The sequence below is a fragment of the Sceloporus undulatus genome, chromosome 1 (genome assembly GCF_019175285.1).
Source record: "Sceloporus undulatus isolate JIND9_A2432 ecotype Alabama chromosome 1, SceUnd_v1.1, whole genome shotgun sequence".
Lineage (NCBI taxonomy): Eukaryota > Metazoa > Chordata > Lepidosauria > Squamata > Phrynosomatidae > Sceloporus > Sceloporus undulatus.
Window position 1 is genome coordinate 118,835,395 of NC_056522.1, and position 17,524 is coordinate 118,852,918.

A 17,524-nucleotide genomic window follows, 5' to 3' on the forward strand; every position below is an offset into this window, starting at 1 on the left:
ATCTATCTAATCTATCCACTGACCCACCCACCCATCCATCCTGATATTCTGTATTGCAATTATGGATTTATAAACTAGAATTGCAGATCTATAACCACCATATCTGTAGAAGCTAGAAATACAGATCTGTAATCAGTACTTAACCCCTTCCCACACCTTTACAGCAAGTGGCTGCATTGGATAAAGGAGGTCTTTTCAAATCCTCATCAGATCTCAAGGAGGAGGATGTTTCCAGCCCCTTTCAGCAGTGACTGAGGCTGTGACTAGGAATTGCAACAGGGATTCTTCTTCTGATTGTCACAGCCTCCCTCTGTCATGGGAGAGGGCTGGAAATGTCATCTTCCTTGAGCCCTGTTTGACAGCTGATCCTTTGTCCAATGTGACTGCTGGCCATTAAGGTGGGCTTGGGAAGTGTTGGGGTGGCGTGGGCCAGGCCAGGAGATGTTACTTAGTTATGCATATGTAATTAAGTTGTCAGTGTGGGATATTGGCAAACTGAGTGTGTCTATATTTTGAAAGTATTGTTTTCTCAAATACTTTATTTAGAGTGATTCTGCTTTTATTAGTAACCAACATTAAAAACATCTGGGTTAGCTGAATGGAAGTGAGCAATGCTGTGTAGTGAGATGATTACTCAATTTTGGATTTTAATTTGATCTTTAAAAGATCCATGCAAGATGTTGGGTTTAGTTTAGTGATAGGGTTCAGCCTCTTGAACAGCTTCTTTAAAGGTCAAACTAAGATCTGGCACGGATTTCACCATCTGTTGTTGGTCCTTTTCCCTGAGCAAGGAAGTATTATATTTGGGGACAATCTCAGATTCCTCCCTATTTGTGACAGCAAGGCCATGAAAGAGTTTCTGGGTGTTGTAGTAAAAGCCACATTTTTTTTTTTTTTGATGAGCTGTAGACTGTGAGAATAATCCACACTCTCTTACCTTGGAGTCGCATTCGATAGGCTTCTTACACTCTTCACAGAAGTTAGCAAAGAGGCTGTCATAGCACTTCACGCAGTAAGGATGTTCCTCTTTCATGGCATACCGTTTTCCACATAAGGAAGCCATGCAGTGATAGCAACTGGACACCTCACTTGCCATTTTTAATGCTTTCTGATGTTTCAGGGGATGGAGCATGGGAGAAGAAGAGAAATACATTTAAAGGAGCCTTTGTAAATATCAAATAGGAGCATATATTTGCAATGGTCATGACTCCTCTTTCTAATCCCTTAGACCATTGGCACTCAAACTTTTTACTCTTGAGACCCCACTTTACATCGACATGTGGATGTCACACCCCCACTCAATGTAGTATATGAATAAAAATATTTTATTTAGTGTGTGCATTTCATTTGCATATTCATGTATGTTTGTATTTTAACATTTTATAAGGAAATAACACCATTAAAATTAGTTTTATTTAGGTAAATTCAATATTTAACTCAATAGATATGCAAATGTTATGTATAAAGAGGTATGAGAAGAGGAGGCGTCTCCAAGTCTAACGCCCGCCAGGGGTCCTGCCCCATAGTTTGAGAGCCACTGCCTTAGCTCTGTAGAGTATCAGACTGTAAAAGTTCTGTTAAGTGTCAGGACCCTGTAAGAGATCCAGGATGGTGTAGTGGTTTGAGCATTGGACTGTGACACTGGAGACCAAGGTTCAAATCCCCATGGTTCAGCCATGGAAACCTATTGGGTGACCTTGGGCAAGTCACACTTTCTCAGCCTGAGAGGTAGGCAAAACCATTCCCACGCTGAACAAATATTATCAAGAAAACCCCATGGGTCGCCATAAGCCAAAAATGAAGACATAACAACAACAACAAAAACCTGTAAATATCAGTTCTATAAAAGCTTTAGACCTGTAAGGCTGTACATTTTTTAAAATTGTAAAATAATGATAATAAATAAATCCCTGAGAAAATACAGTTGGGTGAGCACCCAAATTTTAGGATGTAACAGCTCTTCTGAGGTTTGCAGGCAAGCTATTTTGGTCTGGGTTTTGGCCACTGGACCAGAAAGACTTTGCTAAAATTAGGACATGATTCCCAAGAATGAGGGAAAACAAAATCCAGAGAGTTCCCAGTGAAGTTGACCATAAAACATCTGCTGGATTCATCAAATTTCTTTTCTGATAATGTCATTGCTCAGCTAATGTCAACAATATACACAGTGTGTTATGGGCTTAAAGAAGAAGAATAATGCAACATAAAAATCTATTCAAATAGTGCTTTTAAAAAATGAAACAAAGATTTCACTGGTAACACAGCAGAATTTTTGAGAATACAAATCACACTATGCAGCACAACATGTAGCATGACATTGAAACTTATTAATGCAGCCTTTTTGTACTACCCAGGTCTCCCAGCTTCTACACTAATCTTTCTGTGATGAACTACTACATTGATATCCCTCCTCGAATATGCATGCTCCCCATCCCCACCCCCAGAATATGCATAGCTGCCATACAATGAGTCAAACCTTTTAAAAACAGTAAGGGAGGTTTCCCTTAAACTGGGACCTTTTAAAATGGAGATTCCAGAACATTGAACTTAGGACCTTGTGTACGCAAATCATGTGCCCTACCACTGAGCAATGACCCTTCATGTGATTCCGTTTTCCCTGGGGAAATAGACTTGTCTGGGAATTCAATCCAGCTTCTCTCTCACCCAAGGCAAGATTGATGCCTCAAATCACTCAAGCCTAGGCTCTGATTTCTCTGTATCAAGATTATCATGATTCAGAAACAGACATACTTTATTGTCCAGTTATTGTTTTTAATCTTTAAATGGTTCTGTTCCTGTGGACAATGCAGCTCATTAACTTATGAGCCCAAAGGCTTAATGTAGGGCAATATCTCCCCAAAATATCCTATAATAATTTTCATCAAGTGGTGTCTACTTCTTTCAATGGTTAGCTTTCAGATCCTTGAAAATGATGGAAGCAAAGAGCCATGCAGTTAGATTAGGATGCATTTAGACCAAAGAGATCTGTATTTTCAGAAGATATATGTTCATAAACCTTACCTCACTTATTCAAAGTAGACTAGGTACTAACTCTGAACTTATTTTCTCATAGGACTGTTGTGAGAATAAATATGAACAAACAGAATAACTCATGAACAATTCCCTGGGACAAAATGAGCTTGTAAAATACCTGTATTTCATTATGTAGTGAATTGCAGTATACATATGGCTTAATAATTTTAAAGTCTACTATGTGTGTCATGAATGAGGAGTGTTATTATAATTTGTTGTCATTGTTGTGTGTTTTCTAGTTGTTCCCAATTATGGTGAACTCAAGGTGAACATATCATGGGGTTTTCTTGGCAAGATTTGTTCAGAGGAGGGATTTGTTTTTGCTTCTGAGGCTGAGTGAGTGTGGCTTGCCCAAGCTCACCCAGTGAGTTTCTGTGGTCAAGCAGAAACTTGGTCTCCAGAGTTGTAGTCCAATGCACAAACCACTACAACATACAGGTTTTCAGGGGAGGCATTACCAATTTCAACTATGCTTTCTGTCACAGATTGCCTCTGATGGGCATTTCTGTCTCTGTTGACCTAAGCAATACCAAGAGCTGTTTCTCTTTTTAGATGTCATTGCAGTTAAAGGGACAAGGCAGTATGCTCTCAGTAATGTCAAATGGCTAGCTGCTGTGTGAGAGAGAAAGAAAACAACCCTGGGTAACACTGTGGCATCTGCTGCTGTTTACTTAGCACCAATAATAAGATGAAGTCATGAATCACAAGATCAGACATAATCATAAGAGTGAAATTGCTTTGGATGGAAACAGACAACCAACTCACCAAATGGTTGATGCTGGAAAGCCTTCTCATAAGACTAAACCTCATCTGCAGCCTTACTTGAACTATATGAGAATCCATAGCATGAAAGGAAAACATGGCACTCACCATTACAGACCAAGAAAACTGATGGAGAAGATTCTTACTTTTGTTGCTTTGGCTTGACTATACTAGACCTTTGGCTAACACCAAGTAATGACTGTCCTTATTATAAAGATCATTGATGTCAGTCATGGGAAACTTGTGTCTCTCCAGATTTTGTGAGACTGCCATTCCCACCAGCCCTAGCCACCAGCATAACCAAAAGTAAGGAATGACGGGACATTGCAGTAGAACAACATCCAAAAAGCCACAAGTTGCCCATCAAATTCTATGTGAATAAATTGAATTTGGATTATTCAATGTAGCTAACTGTTCCATATTCACAAGGACTACTTAGTTACAATTGTGATGCTATTGCCACAGTCATAACTCTTTGGGCAAAATTGCTGGTTTTGGACTAAAAGGAGGGGGACTTAGGTTCAAATTCCTGCTTGAGCATGAAACTCTGGATGGCCCTGGGATAATCACCAACTCTTATCCTAATTTATCTCACAGGCTTGTTGTGGGGTTGAGATGATGTACCTTTGGAGAAAAAGAATCAATTAAATAAATAATTTTATATACAACATATTTTAACTAATGGAAGGAGGAGTGTTGTGTGCAGCATCTTTTTGTTAGCCTTTGATACTTAATTAATGAATGTACCTGTATATATCTATAGATTGATATGCTTACTTTTATTCTCCCTGCCTATCTTTCTTCTGTTAAAACGATTTGGGAATAGTTTGGCTTCATTGTTAACAGTCAGAAACCCTTGAATACATATGTTCACTAACTGCTTATTTGTATTTGGGTGACTACTACTTTGTTTTACTATGCCCACTCTTTTCCTGCATCACTCTAACTTAACAGTCATTTCTTCTTCACTCTTTCTCCTCCATTAGACCATGTATATGATTCTGCATAAGTAATAAGTAGAGCTATTTTTACAGGCTTACAAAGAGGCGTAAGCTTGCTTCCTTTCTCTGCTGGACCCTTTGGGAAGCTGGTTATAGGAATGATTGTTGTTCAGCTTCTGCCTTGTCAGTTTCATTACTTGTGAAATCCAGCAGTCTCTTACACATCTCCCAACATTTATGAAACACCAAGATAGTTATGTAAACAGACATGAAGAGATATAACTAATACAGGATCCCCTGCAAAAAGTGAGTGCGTGACTGGGCAGTCTTGGATTTTTAATTCTGTTCTCGTAAGGTTTGTGGAATGACAGCGAGGGAGAAGCAGAAGCGGAAGACAAGGATGGAATGCTGATCTCAGACCAAAAATAGCAAGTACTTTATTTGGCACAAGCAGTGGAAAAATTCTCATGCACATTCAAAATCTTCGCATTGGAGTGATTTGCAATGTCTTTAATGGTGCTAAAACTCTTTGCTGTCCAAAACGACAGGCAATATAATCCATCAAAACAATCCATGACCCAATACTCACTGATGTTATTGCTTTACTCTAAGTTGCGCAAAGGAGAGCAGCATCACAAATCTAACACAGAAAGACAGATGTTCTGATGAGTGCATGAAATTGTGATATTGAGCACAACTCTCTAAAACAAGAATGGATAAAGTGAGGTCCTCCAGATGTTATTGGATTTAAGTGCCCATCAGCCCTTGCCAGTATAGCCAACAGTGAGGAATACAACACTATCATCTGAAGACTCAAACTGCCCCTTCTCTAGAGTCATGCTTGTTCAGGAACCAGGGCAGTGTTAACTAATTCTCAGGAAGGAGTAAAGTTGGAAGATCAAACTATTACCCTTGGGGATGATACTCTCACTCAGTATTAGGACTGCAATGGGTGGTGACTCATACAAATATATTTCTATGCTTTTGCTTAGAATTACACCCGGTAATTATTATGCTTAGCTAATAAATGTAACAGCTTGCCTTCCCAGCTTTTCTAGACTCTTGCAAGGTTTATTCAAAGCAACTGACACCAATGTCAACAGGACTGATTTCCAAATAAGCATGCTGATGACTGTAGCCTTAGTGGGTCTTTCCACAAAGAGTACAGAGGTATCCCGGGTTACGAAATTAATTCGTTCCGCCGCCGCTTTCGTAACCCGAAAAGCTTTCGCAAGCCGAAAACCCATAGGCGCTAATAGCGAAAGCCGTGATTTGGTGCGAAAAAGCGCCGAAAAGCACCAAAAATTTCTTTCGTAACCCGAAATAACCTTCGTAACCCGGAACAGTTTTTCTAATTGATTTTTTTTCGTAACCCAGAAATTTCGTAAGGCGGCGCATTCGTATCCCGGGGTACCACTGTATTGCGTAGAAGGTAGATTCCTCACCCCCGCCCCACCATTTGTAGTCCATTGACCCATTTTCCAGTAGCCCTGCTAGTTCCTGGCATTCTTGCAAATATGCTGGACTGAATAGATCTGGGGCTGATTCAGCAAGCCAGTTCTTATGTTCTTAAGCAAAAAGTGTACAAGTGTTTGTAAGCTGAGAAATGGCAGTTATCTTCATCCTGCTTAATGGTACCTCACCATATGCGTCAAGATCTGTTAGGGATTAAAATGACAGAAGTCCCATCCTGGATCTAAACTGGCAGCCCTAAACTAACCAAACTCTGCTGTGAATCAGGTTTGAATCTTGTTTCTACTGTGCATTCACTAGGTGGCTCTAGAAAAGTGAGCTTCTCTCTTTCAACCTCAGCCCTCCATACAGAAGATGATAATATCTGCAATATGGAAGACAATAATATTGGGTTTGGCTATCTGTGCTTTGGGTATTTGAAAGTGCCGTACCTTTGTTAAATTTTCAGTGTTGTCTTAATCTGATACTAAATTATAGGAATAAGAATTATAGAAATTATAAGAATTTAGTATTGGAATTACTGGATTTTTTTTGAAAGGATGCAGTGGCTTAGTGAAGGATTCCCATGAATGTGGAAAAGCTTCAAATAAATAAATTTTTAAAAAACCACTATTGTTTTTACTTGAAGTAACACCTGTCCAGGAATCTCCAAGTCCTCCAGTGTAACTCTGTGGTCAACATCTGCCAGAGGTTGATCATAGAATCATGCTGGAGGACCTCCAAATGCCCAGAGAAGTGTTTTCTCTAGGAATCTCTAGGTTCTCCAGCACAACTCTACAGTTAACTTCAGGCAGAGTTGCACTGGAGGATCTAGAGATTTCTAGAGAGAACATATTAATAAAAACTACAAATAATCAAATCTGCCAAAGTGAAAGCTGCAAATGCGGAGGGCCAACTGTACTTTTACTGATGATCCAGTAAAGGTTTGAGCACTGGACTACAATTCTGGAGGCTAGGGTTCGAATCCCTACTCAGCCATGGAAATCCACTGGGTGACGTTGGGCAAGTCATACTCTCTCAGCCTCAGAGGGAGGCAAAGGCAAACCTCTTCTGAAGAAAACATGCCAGGAAAACTCTTTGATAGATTGACTTAGGGTTGCCATAAGTCCCAAACAATTTGAAGGCATGCAACAAAAACAACAACAATAATGCTTTTATGAAACCTGGAATTACACCCCTGAATAGTGGTCCCAGCTTTTACCCTTTTCTTTAAACAGAATCTTTATTAACATCTGTGGAAAGATTTCCACTGTGAGAACTTCTGAGTCTGTCTCAAAAGTAGAAGAAAGAGAGATTTAGAGAGAGGATAAGAGCTGCAAAGCAGAAATAGACCGTAAAAAAAAAGTTAGTGACTCATTGCAGGTTTGTTTAAGGCTTTGTGTTGTGACTAGAAAAGATACATCAAAATGATTAACATGTGCCTTCATGCCCTTGCTGTCTCTTGCTCCCCAAAAAATAAATAAGGGAGTGAACCATGATGTTAAAATGGAATATTTTCTCCTGCTTTGATCATAGTCTCCGGCGAAAGATGTTGACTTTAATTTTGCTGGAAGCTAGGATGTTGTGTTTGGGTAAATCAGATAAAAAGACTGGCTGTGCACATTACTGGATTTAAAGGTTAAACTGACTTTTCTCTCTGTCTTTTCGGTTCCTGAACACAAGGAACATATAGTGACTCACTGAATGGCTGCATAGACTTAAGTAAAACCAGTCTACAAATCACACCTTGGGTCATACTAACAGTTCATATGAACCACTATCATTATGTTTTTCAACATTTTAAGAAATACCTAAAATCAGATTTTAACAGTACAGTTTACTAGCAGTGGAGTCCTCTCCCTGCTGCCTGGGTCTTTTCTACTATAAATTGAAATTATATGGGATGTTATGAGCATTAAGATGGCTTCAGCAGACATCTTTCTTTTTTCTTTGGCCCATTGCTAATCCCTTCCTAAATAAAAGACTCTGTTCTTTTATGCCTTGGCTGTTTAAAGCCTATCAGCCATATTTTAATAAAACTCACCAGTTCTTAATATTAAACTACTCCCTCCCCCCATTTTTCAGATGAAGCAATTCTGAGTCATTTTGCAACCTAATAAAACTTTATAAAATACACACAAAAGGGGAAATTATCTACTGAGGAGAATGAAATCTCCCAGGGAAGCATTCAAAAAGCCTGTCCACTGGTCGTCTTTTCTGTACTATGATTACTCAACCTAGTTGGTAAAGAAAGGCAGAACAACCTGAGCTTTTTCTCCAGGAGAGTAGCTTTGTTGCTGTAATTACACGTTTTTTAAATATAAAATCTTGCACTTAAAGGTTATATAATCCCCATGGAGCAGTGAGTCTTGACTGTTTTGAATGCTTATTACCAACAAGACTTGCATTGCAGTTTGTCCTGTTGGCTCTGGAGATAATCCGCCATTTGAGAGAACACATAGTTACAATATTTGATAGACTGAAATACTTTACATCAGACATTTCTTGAAAGTTTGTTTGTTGTTTTTTGCAGTTTTTAAGGAAAATATGAAGCAGGGGTGGGAATCATGTAGCTCTCCAGAGACTGCAGTGAAACAACAACAACAACAACAACAACAACAACAACAAAGGCAGTTTACAATGTAAAAAACAAAGCAGCTACAACTATACAAAAAAGTGAAAATTAAATGGAATTAAACTATTGACAATATCAAAATGATTTTAAAAAGATAAAATACTACTGAAAGCTAAAAAACAATTAAAACACTTTGGTCTAAATCAGGACAGCATCTTTAGTCTATTCTTTAAAATCTTTCCATAATAAAACGGTCTTTGCCTGGTGATGGAAGAACAGGACAGAGGCCTCTGGGAAGGGATTTCCTGAGTCTAGGAACAGCCACAAAGAAGATCTTCTCTCATGTCCCCATCAGTTGTGTTAGTGGGACTGAGGATGTTATTAGACAAGGAAAGTTGGAACTATAATCCAATGACAATCCGAATGCAATATGGGGTTTAACATTATTGTGTGATAGACTACCACACGCAATTTCGGGCAATGGGAAGTCAGTCTGAACGCAATCATGGGGTTTCGCTTTATTGCGTGAGAGGTGATCACACGCAATTTTGGGCAATGGCAAGCTATTTTCAGGCAATGGGAAATCAGTTCGAACGCAATTCGAATTCATGTAAAATCACAGAACTAGCGAATTCACATGAATGCTTTCTGGCCCCACTTTCTTTTCATTCAAAATTAAGAGAAATTCCTCCCGTCTGACAAACTCCTGAGATAAGGGCCTCTGCTGATGATCTCAGGGCCCAGGCAGGCTCATATAGGGAGACACTGTCTTCCAGATTACTTGGGTGAGAGTCACATAGGCTTTACAGGTAATTTAGATAATTTATAGAAATTTAGGTTACCAGTAGCCAAAACGGGGGTCTCCAGATGTTACTGCACAAAATCTTCATCAGCCCCTCCAAGGACAGGCTAACAATGAAAGATGATAGAAGCTGTCGCCCATCAACACCTGGCTGGCCATGCTATGCCCATTCCTGTCATATTGTATATCATATATGTAACTAAACAAAAGCAAAAACAAAACAGAAGCAAAGCAAAAAACAAAGAAATACCTCCTTTTTTTCTTGATCATATAACTTGGAGAATTGCATAGAACAATGATGATTCAAATCATTTTTGATCAAGCTGATTTTCTTTCATGAATATTGCAAAGTCAATAGTCTATTCCTCATCATCTTTATTTGCAGTCAACAGGCCATGAGGGCCAGTTTCTTTAGATTGTGACATATTATGCAGCATTACTTATAGTGACTCGTATGCTGGCAAAATGAAGCAGTGACAAAATAGTTAGCAATTCAGTGAAAGATTTATTGACAAAATTGTCCTAGCCAGGTCTGGAAAAATGCTGAGAAATGTCAAGTAATCATAACCATATGGAGTACAATGTGAGAATAAAAACCAAATAGGGACAAACCAGATGTCAGAAATTAGTTCTGTCACTGAAAGTATATGAACATCTAGCAATGACAATGGTATTTTTGAAATTAGGAAAAATAAAAAATAAAACAAGTGGGGCATCAAGGCCAATGCAACTTTATGATTTGTTGTTGTTGTTGTTGTTGTTGTTGTGTGCCTTCAAGCTGTTTCCAGTTTATGGTGACCCTATCATGGGGTTTTCTTGGCATGTTTCTTCAGAGGGGATTTGCTACTGTCATCCTCTGAGGCTGAGAGAGTGGGACTTGCCCAAGGTTACCCAGTGGGTTTTCATAGCCAAGCAAGGATTTGGACCCTGCTCTCCAGAGTCCTAGTCCAATGCTCAAACCACTACACCATACTGGCTCTCTAACTTTTTTTAAATTACATTTTTATTGGTTTTAAAAACAAGTATTTTAAAAAAAAACCTTTAAAAATTTCTAACACATTCTAATATATTGCACTAACTATTGAAACGTTTCCAATATTCTCAATTAACTTCATGTACATTATTATTTATAACATTATATGACATTTGAACCACCTCAAAATTGTTCCCCCCAGCTCTCTAACTTAATGGTCCTTAGTACTTTTGGTCCTTTCCTACTTCATGTGTTTTGTGTGTTTGGAGAGGCCTGATGATGATGATGATGATGATGATGATAATAATAATAATAATAATAATTTATTTATTTATAGCCCGCCCAATCACAAGGAATCCAGGCGGGTTACAACAGTAAAAATAAAGATAATAAAATAAAATACAATAAATAAATAAAATACAATAAAATTAAAGAGAGCGAAGTGAGTACATTCACAGTTAGGCCTGATGGAAGTTGGGCCTCTCTTTTTCACTCCCTCCCAGGCCTGATGATGATGTCATGGAGGGAGGGCTCTTCTTCTTGAGGCAAGGATTTTATTTTAATTAATTTTAATTTAATTCTTCTCATTAAATTTAAGAGAAGAATTGGTGGACAGAGTGACATAAGTCACAGTAAATGGGGAGTAGAACTAGGTAGGGAAGGCCTGCCGGAAGAGATCCGTTTTAAGAGCCTTCTTAAAGTCTGTAAGAGTAGAAATGTCACGGATCTCCTTCGGCAGGTCATTCCATAGCTTCGGAGCTGCGATGGAAAAGGCCCTCTGGGTGACTGAACTTAGCCTAGATTTTATTGGCTGAAGTAGATTCTTCCCCGAGGACCTTAGAGTGCGGGACGGACAGTATGGAAGTAGGCGATCTCTTAAGTATTCTGGACCCAAGCCATGTAGGGCTTTGAAGGTAATCACCAACACCTTGTACCTTGCCCGGAAACTAATTGGCAGCCAGTGAAGGGATTTCAAAACCGGTGTTATGTGATCAGTACGACGAGTACCTGTAATTAACCTGGCTGCCATATTTTGTACAAATTGAAGTTTCTGAACTTGGGACAAGGGTAGCCTCATGTACAGCACATTACAGAAGTCCAATCGAGAGGTGACCAGCGCATGTACAACTGTTTCAAGGTCTCCCTGCTCCAGGAAGGGGCGCAGCTGGCGTATCAGCCGAAGCTGATAACAAGTGCTCCTGACTGTCGCATCTACCTGAGCTGTCAGGTGAAGCGACGAGTCAAGGAGCACCCCTAAGCTGCGGACAGAGTCTTTCAGGGGAAGTGTGACCCCATCCAGAACTGGCTGACATAATTCCATACCTGGGCTTGGGTTTCCTATAACAAGTACCTCCGTCTTACCTGGATTCAGCTTGAGTCGGTTTTCCCTCATCCAGTCCATTACCGCCCCAAGACAGGCATTCAGAGGAGAGATGCCATCCTTAGTCACTGCATCAGTCTGAGATATAGAGAAATATATTTGGGTGTCATCAGCGTACTGATAACATCCTGCCCCATGTCTCAGGATGATTTTTCCCAGCGGCTTCATGTAAATGTTAAACAGCATAGGAGACAATATTGCGCCCTGGGGTACACCAAATTTTATCTCTCTTTTAGAAGAGCAACTGTCTCCTAGCGCCACCATCTGGAATCTGCCCGAGAGGTAGGACCGGAACCACTGTAGAACAGTGCCTCCGATACCTAACTCTCTCAGGTGTTCCAGAAGGATACCATGGTCGATGGTATCGAAGGCCGCTGAGAGGTCTAAGAGCACCAGCAGGGTCACACTTCCCCTGTCGATGCCTAGACGGAGATCATCAACTAAGGCGACCAAGGCCGTCTCAACTCCGTATCCTGCCCTGAATCCGGTTTGAAATGATGTCCACAATTTTTCAACTTTTGCTGGGGTGGGGGGCCTGTGACTCTAACCACAATGAATGTGGAAAGTTGACTGTGAAGTAAACCAGCAATGTAGGAAAAACATGTCCACACCTGCACCTCCTTGCTGACTGCTTGCCTCTGTGTGGTTTCCTATCAGCAGCTCTGTCATGAACAAGCTAGTGGCCAAAGAAGATGGAAATAGGTCAGATTCTATAACACTTTCAAATTTGTTACAAAAGGTATTGTGGCATCCTTTTGGTTGGTTTGACATTGCAAACTGGCCATGGCAAATCACATAACCTAATTCACAGATGTTCTTGTTGTTATTATTATTATAATTTATTTCTATAGTGCTGTAAATGTACACAGCACTGTACATACAGATAATCAAGTCAATAAAAATATAAAACCTGCCAATGGCGTACAATCTACAAAATACATATAAACAGTAGGTAGTAATATAAAATAGAATTAGTTAAAAACAGGCAACAATTAAAACATGAACATGTTCTGCAAGGTTTAGCTGCAGCCAACCACTAATGACAAGCACAGTCTCATGTGTATATATGCAAATCACAGGCACTGTGCAATAGGAAGCTGCAAAAAACAGCAACAATAGCTTACTTGCGGGAATGCCTCCTCCCATATAATCCTTGCTGCACACTCAAATCCTCTGGGAAGAATTTATTGCAGCCAAAGAAAACCAGGTTGGTTGCAACTTCCTAGAGGACCTTTTCAACTGCCGCTCCAAAAATTTGGAATTACCTGCCGGAGGACATCAACCATATTACATCCCTTGATGCCTTTAAATAGACAATTAAAATGGATCTCTTCTGGGAGGAGCCCTCCCAGACTGACCTCCCACCAGAGTAGGACCATCTGCCTGCCCAAATTAGCTTGCATTTCATTGCTAATTTAAATGGTTTTAATTAATGTTCTTGTTTTATATGTGGTTTTATGTATAGTAATTGGGGATAGAGAAGGGTTAGGGGGTTGAGGGAACTTTTTTATGCTTCTGTTTGTATAATTTTGTATTCGAATTCTGTTGTTACCTGCCTCAATCCTCTGGAAGAGGCAGAATACAAATAAATATTATTACATATTATTATTAAAATGGTTTGGGGGTAGCAACAGCAAGTAAATGAGTGCTTGGCCAGTATACAGCTAAGACTGTAAAGTAGGCTAGCATCTCAGTTTTAGACACATTCATGTAGCATTAAACACTACTTATTTCCACTGAAATAACCTAGTGTTTATTGTAGCATGTAAATATTATCTTTAGATAGATAGATAGATAACAGCCATTGATAAAATAATATTTGAAGTGTAAACCTACACAAACGTATCTTGGAGTAAGCCCAGCTGAACACAGGGGGACTTACATCTGAGTAAACCTGCACAGGATTGTACAAAGAAGAGATAAAACAACTTTGACATTAGTAATTGTAGAATCAGCCTAGTAATTTCTCAGATTTCCATTGCCAATAATAAATGGATTTTTCAAATGATACTTTCTTAATTTTGTACAAGAGCGAAGTAGCTACTGATAGCTTAAAACTATATAGGAATATAAATATGATTCATAATTTGTAAGCAACTCAAATATCACAATACTGACAAGATATAAGTTAGTACTAATTGAAAAGTTATCTCTTCCAGGTCTACTTAATCTTTCTGGCACATGTAATATCATCATCATCATCACCACCACCACCTGACCCTTTTCCAAAAACTGGGACTCAGGGTGGTTCACAACATTAAAAAACAGTACAATTAAAAACATACAAAAATAGTGCATTAAAATAGAATTAAATTATTAAAATATTAAAACAAGTTCCATATTTAAAAAATAAAACACAATTAAAAAGATAAACATGTTAAAAATACTTTAAAACAATGGATTCCATCCTTATTCTTTCTCTAGCCACATAGCAGTATTGAGTATATAAATTATAAAGGAAAAAAGGGACTAAAATGAGCTATTATGATGCACTCTTATGGCAGCAGCGGGTAGAATAATTAGCAGGCAAACATATGAGAGAGAAACAGACTAAAATACTCACTTTTTTTGGTGCCAGTTGCATTTAGTTACACTTTGGTATCACAACAAAGATGAAGACAGTATTCAGACCATGAGAAACAAGAGATTCAAAAGAAACAAGCGTACTCCACCAGGCTTGTTTTGTCTCCTGTGAGTGGAGTTTTTCTTTTTTGCTTTTGGAGAAGGCAGCCAAGAAGGTCACTCCATTTCCTTTAGCCTACAAACAGCTGGCTCCCTTGCTCTTTTGTCATATCCAGCATGCACACATAATGTAGGAGGGCCTTTAAAATGCATGTATTTCAGAAGTAAGGGAGGAGGCATTTCAAAGATCTTAAAATAATTAGAAAAGCAATCATTACAGACAAAAATACCCTTGCTCTTTTATGGAGCTGACCACGCGACAGCTGTGATCCTGTAGCTTTTGTCTGTATAGTACACTAAATATTTCCCACCAGTTGCTCAAGAAACAATGGTTGTCCAAGGGGGTCAAAGTAAGAATCAAAGCTTGGACCTCTGAAGTTAGAAATGGGTTAGATTTTTAAGTATTTATCTGATGGATCCCATCAGAGCCCTGGTGACAAATCATGGCTGGGCCAATTGGACCTTTACAAGGAAACTGGAAATGCTCACTTCCATTGATCTCAAAGGACATGTTCACACTGTTGTAGTTCAGCCACCACAATGGTACTCCCATGTATTCACGTGGCACTTTGTCTCATTCCTGCATGAATTACAGCAGTGCTACTGTGCATCAGCATAGTCAGCCTACATAATTTGGTATTGTCAACAAACCTGGCCACCTCAATACTCACCCCCTAAACCCCAGATAATTTATCAATGTTTTAAAAAATCACATCTTAATGCAGATCATTCAAGATCCACTCCTTAAACCTCTCCCTTGCAATAACTGTCCATTTACTCCTCCTCCTTTCTGTTTTTTTAACCAGTTACCAGATTGTAAGGAATTGTCCTCTTTTCCCACGACTACTAACTTTGCTCAAAAAAGTTGAAGTGTATGCCATTATCCACTTGCTAGTTGACAAAAGAACTCTATGTTAGTGAGAGAGGACTTGCATTTCTAGAAACCATGTTGCTTCTCTTTCAAAAAGTCTTGCCTTTCTATATACTGTAATTGATATCTTTAATAACAGCTTACATCGACCCAGAGCACATACTATTTCCTTGAACCACTTCAATTCCTTTATAAAAATGTTATGTCACCCACTTTCCTGTCTTCTAGCATAGAGCGTCATATTAGAGAAGTTATATGTCAGATGATCAACATTTTCATATCTCTTTTTTTCAGTTGAATATTTGCATCAGGTGATTTGTTTGTTCTTCCTATACAGTTTGTATCCAAGAGATATCTGTACCCAACTGGTTCTGTCAGTCCCACCAAACTTCCACAATGCCCACTGCAACTATGGGGCAGTACCTTTCAGGGCGGTCTGTAGGTGCCAGTTTTTGGCCCACAGCTTTGCCGCAGCAGCCAAACCGTGCAGCAACACTGCAGACCAAAAAAAGAGCCACCTAGAGTGGCTCTTTTTTGGGACATTTTAAGGGTTGCTTTGCAGCCCTTATGACATCTCTTCCTGTGCATGACATGTGGGTGCTGTGACGCTCACACATCATGCACATGCCCCCCAAGTGGGTGGGGTGGGGCTGAAATGGTGCCGCCCGTACATCGTAGGGCTTGGCAGTGTCTGTTTGGTGCGCGCTGCTGAGCCCTACTATCGCCACCAGGATGTTGCATCCTGGCGGTCTGTACTGGGCCTATGTTGTCCTTTAAAAACAAGCACTCAGACTTCCCCATGTAGGTTTCGAGGCTTCCAGAATCAGCAGAGAGACATGGATGAGGATTACATTGCCTTGGAAGTAGTTTTAAATGTTCGTAGCCCACATGTGTGCCATTCTGTCCAACAATAAAACATTTCAAGTGCATTTAAGTATGCCTTTTGCTTAAAAGATGAATAGTGCACACATACAAATAAATGCACGGAAACCTCATTAGCCATTACTGTAGTAACATAATTTTGCCCAAGTTTAACTTATTTACAAAATAGATTATGATTATATAAAAGATTTCATAGCTGATAGTAGAAAATCAAATAAACCCGAGTCAACAAATAGGCCAAATAAAGCTGAATCAACAAAGGTCAAATACTGAACATATTTCTTTATAGGCTTCCTGCCTCTTTATGACTCCTAAGTGGCTTTAAATTACTACTGTGTGGTTCCAGCTGTCTAGTTTCTGAAGCAAGAAACAGAAATGAATCATGAGTAGTACAATATAAAATAAATGGTCCCCTGAAAGTTAATGAAGTAATTAAATTAAATAAGAACACAACGAGATGAGTTCTTGCGTGGCAAGGGGTTGGGCTGGATGACCCTTGTGATCTTTTCCAACTCTATGATTCTATGAATTAGAGATGTCTTACATGTTTGACATACATATGGTTCTTTGTGGTTGAAGGTGGGTAGCTTCTTGCCTTTTTTTGTACATTTTTTTGAAGAGAGAGGGAATCAAATTTTTGAGGGGCATCATGCCTTCCATATTGTTGGCACTATAATACCATGGGAAAATTTTCAGAATTTTATTCCAAATGCTTAACTTAAAGCAAGGTTGAGCAAACTTCAACCTCCCAGGTATTGCCTGAATGCAACTTCCAGCAGTCCTAGTCAACATTGATAATGCTAAGAAATTATAGGAGGTTCAATCCAACATCTGGAGGAACACATAATCCTTAGCCCCGACCTTAGGACTTTTAAAGCACTTTCCCCTCTTGTTTCTGGAAACCTTAGTTGGTCCACAAACTTGCCCTTTCTTTTGTGTGAATGAAGCTATTTTGATTACGTAAATTGCAGCTCTCTCTTCCACACAGGGAATTCAGAATTAAAAGGGTAGGGATCTCCCATCACAGGCCTTCCACTTATTACTGTCACCAGTGGACACCCTCCAGTTTCTCCACATATATCCCTGCTGTCCATCCAAGCCCTGGAAGAATATTTTTCTCAACAGTTGCACCTTATGCAAGGAATTCCCAAAAGAGTTTGTCTTTTTTTT

General features: G+C 39.3%; 1 protein-coding gene across 3 annotated transcripts in view; it reads right to left on the reverse strand.

The window, feature by feature from the left end:
• The window catches only part of FHL5 (four and a half LIM domains 5), a 33,346-nt gene extending 17,491 nt beyond the window's left edge, over positions 1–15,855 (reverse strand). Inside the window, exons 1-3 of one of the 3 annotated variants that reach the window (XM_042447164.1) lie at positions 14,483–15,855; positions 12,531–12,595; positions 938–1,108 (exon numbers count right to left, since the gene is read on the reverse strand). In XM_042447164.1, the coding sequence (XP_042303098.1) occupies positions 938–1,096 (159 nt within the window). In that variant the 5' untranslated portion in view covers positions 1,097–1,108; positions 12,531–12,595; positions 14,483–15,855. Of the gene's footprint in view, positions 1–937; positions 1,109–12,530; positions 12,596–14,482 lie in introns of those variants that run through there. The other 2 variants (XM_042447163.1, XM_042447165.1) reach the window with 2 other exon arrangements.
• Between the last annotated feature and the right edge of the window lie 1,669 nt (positions 15,856–17,524).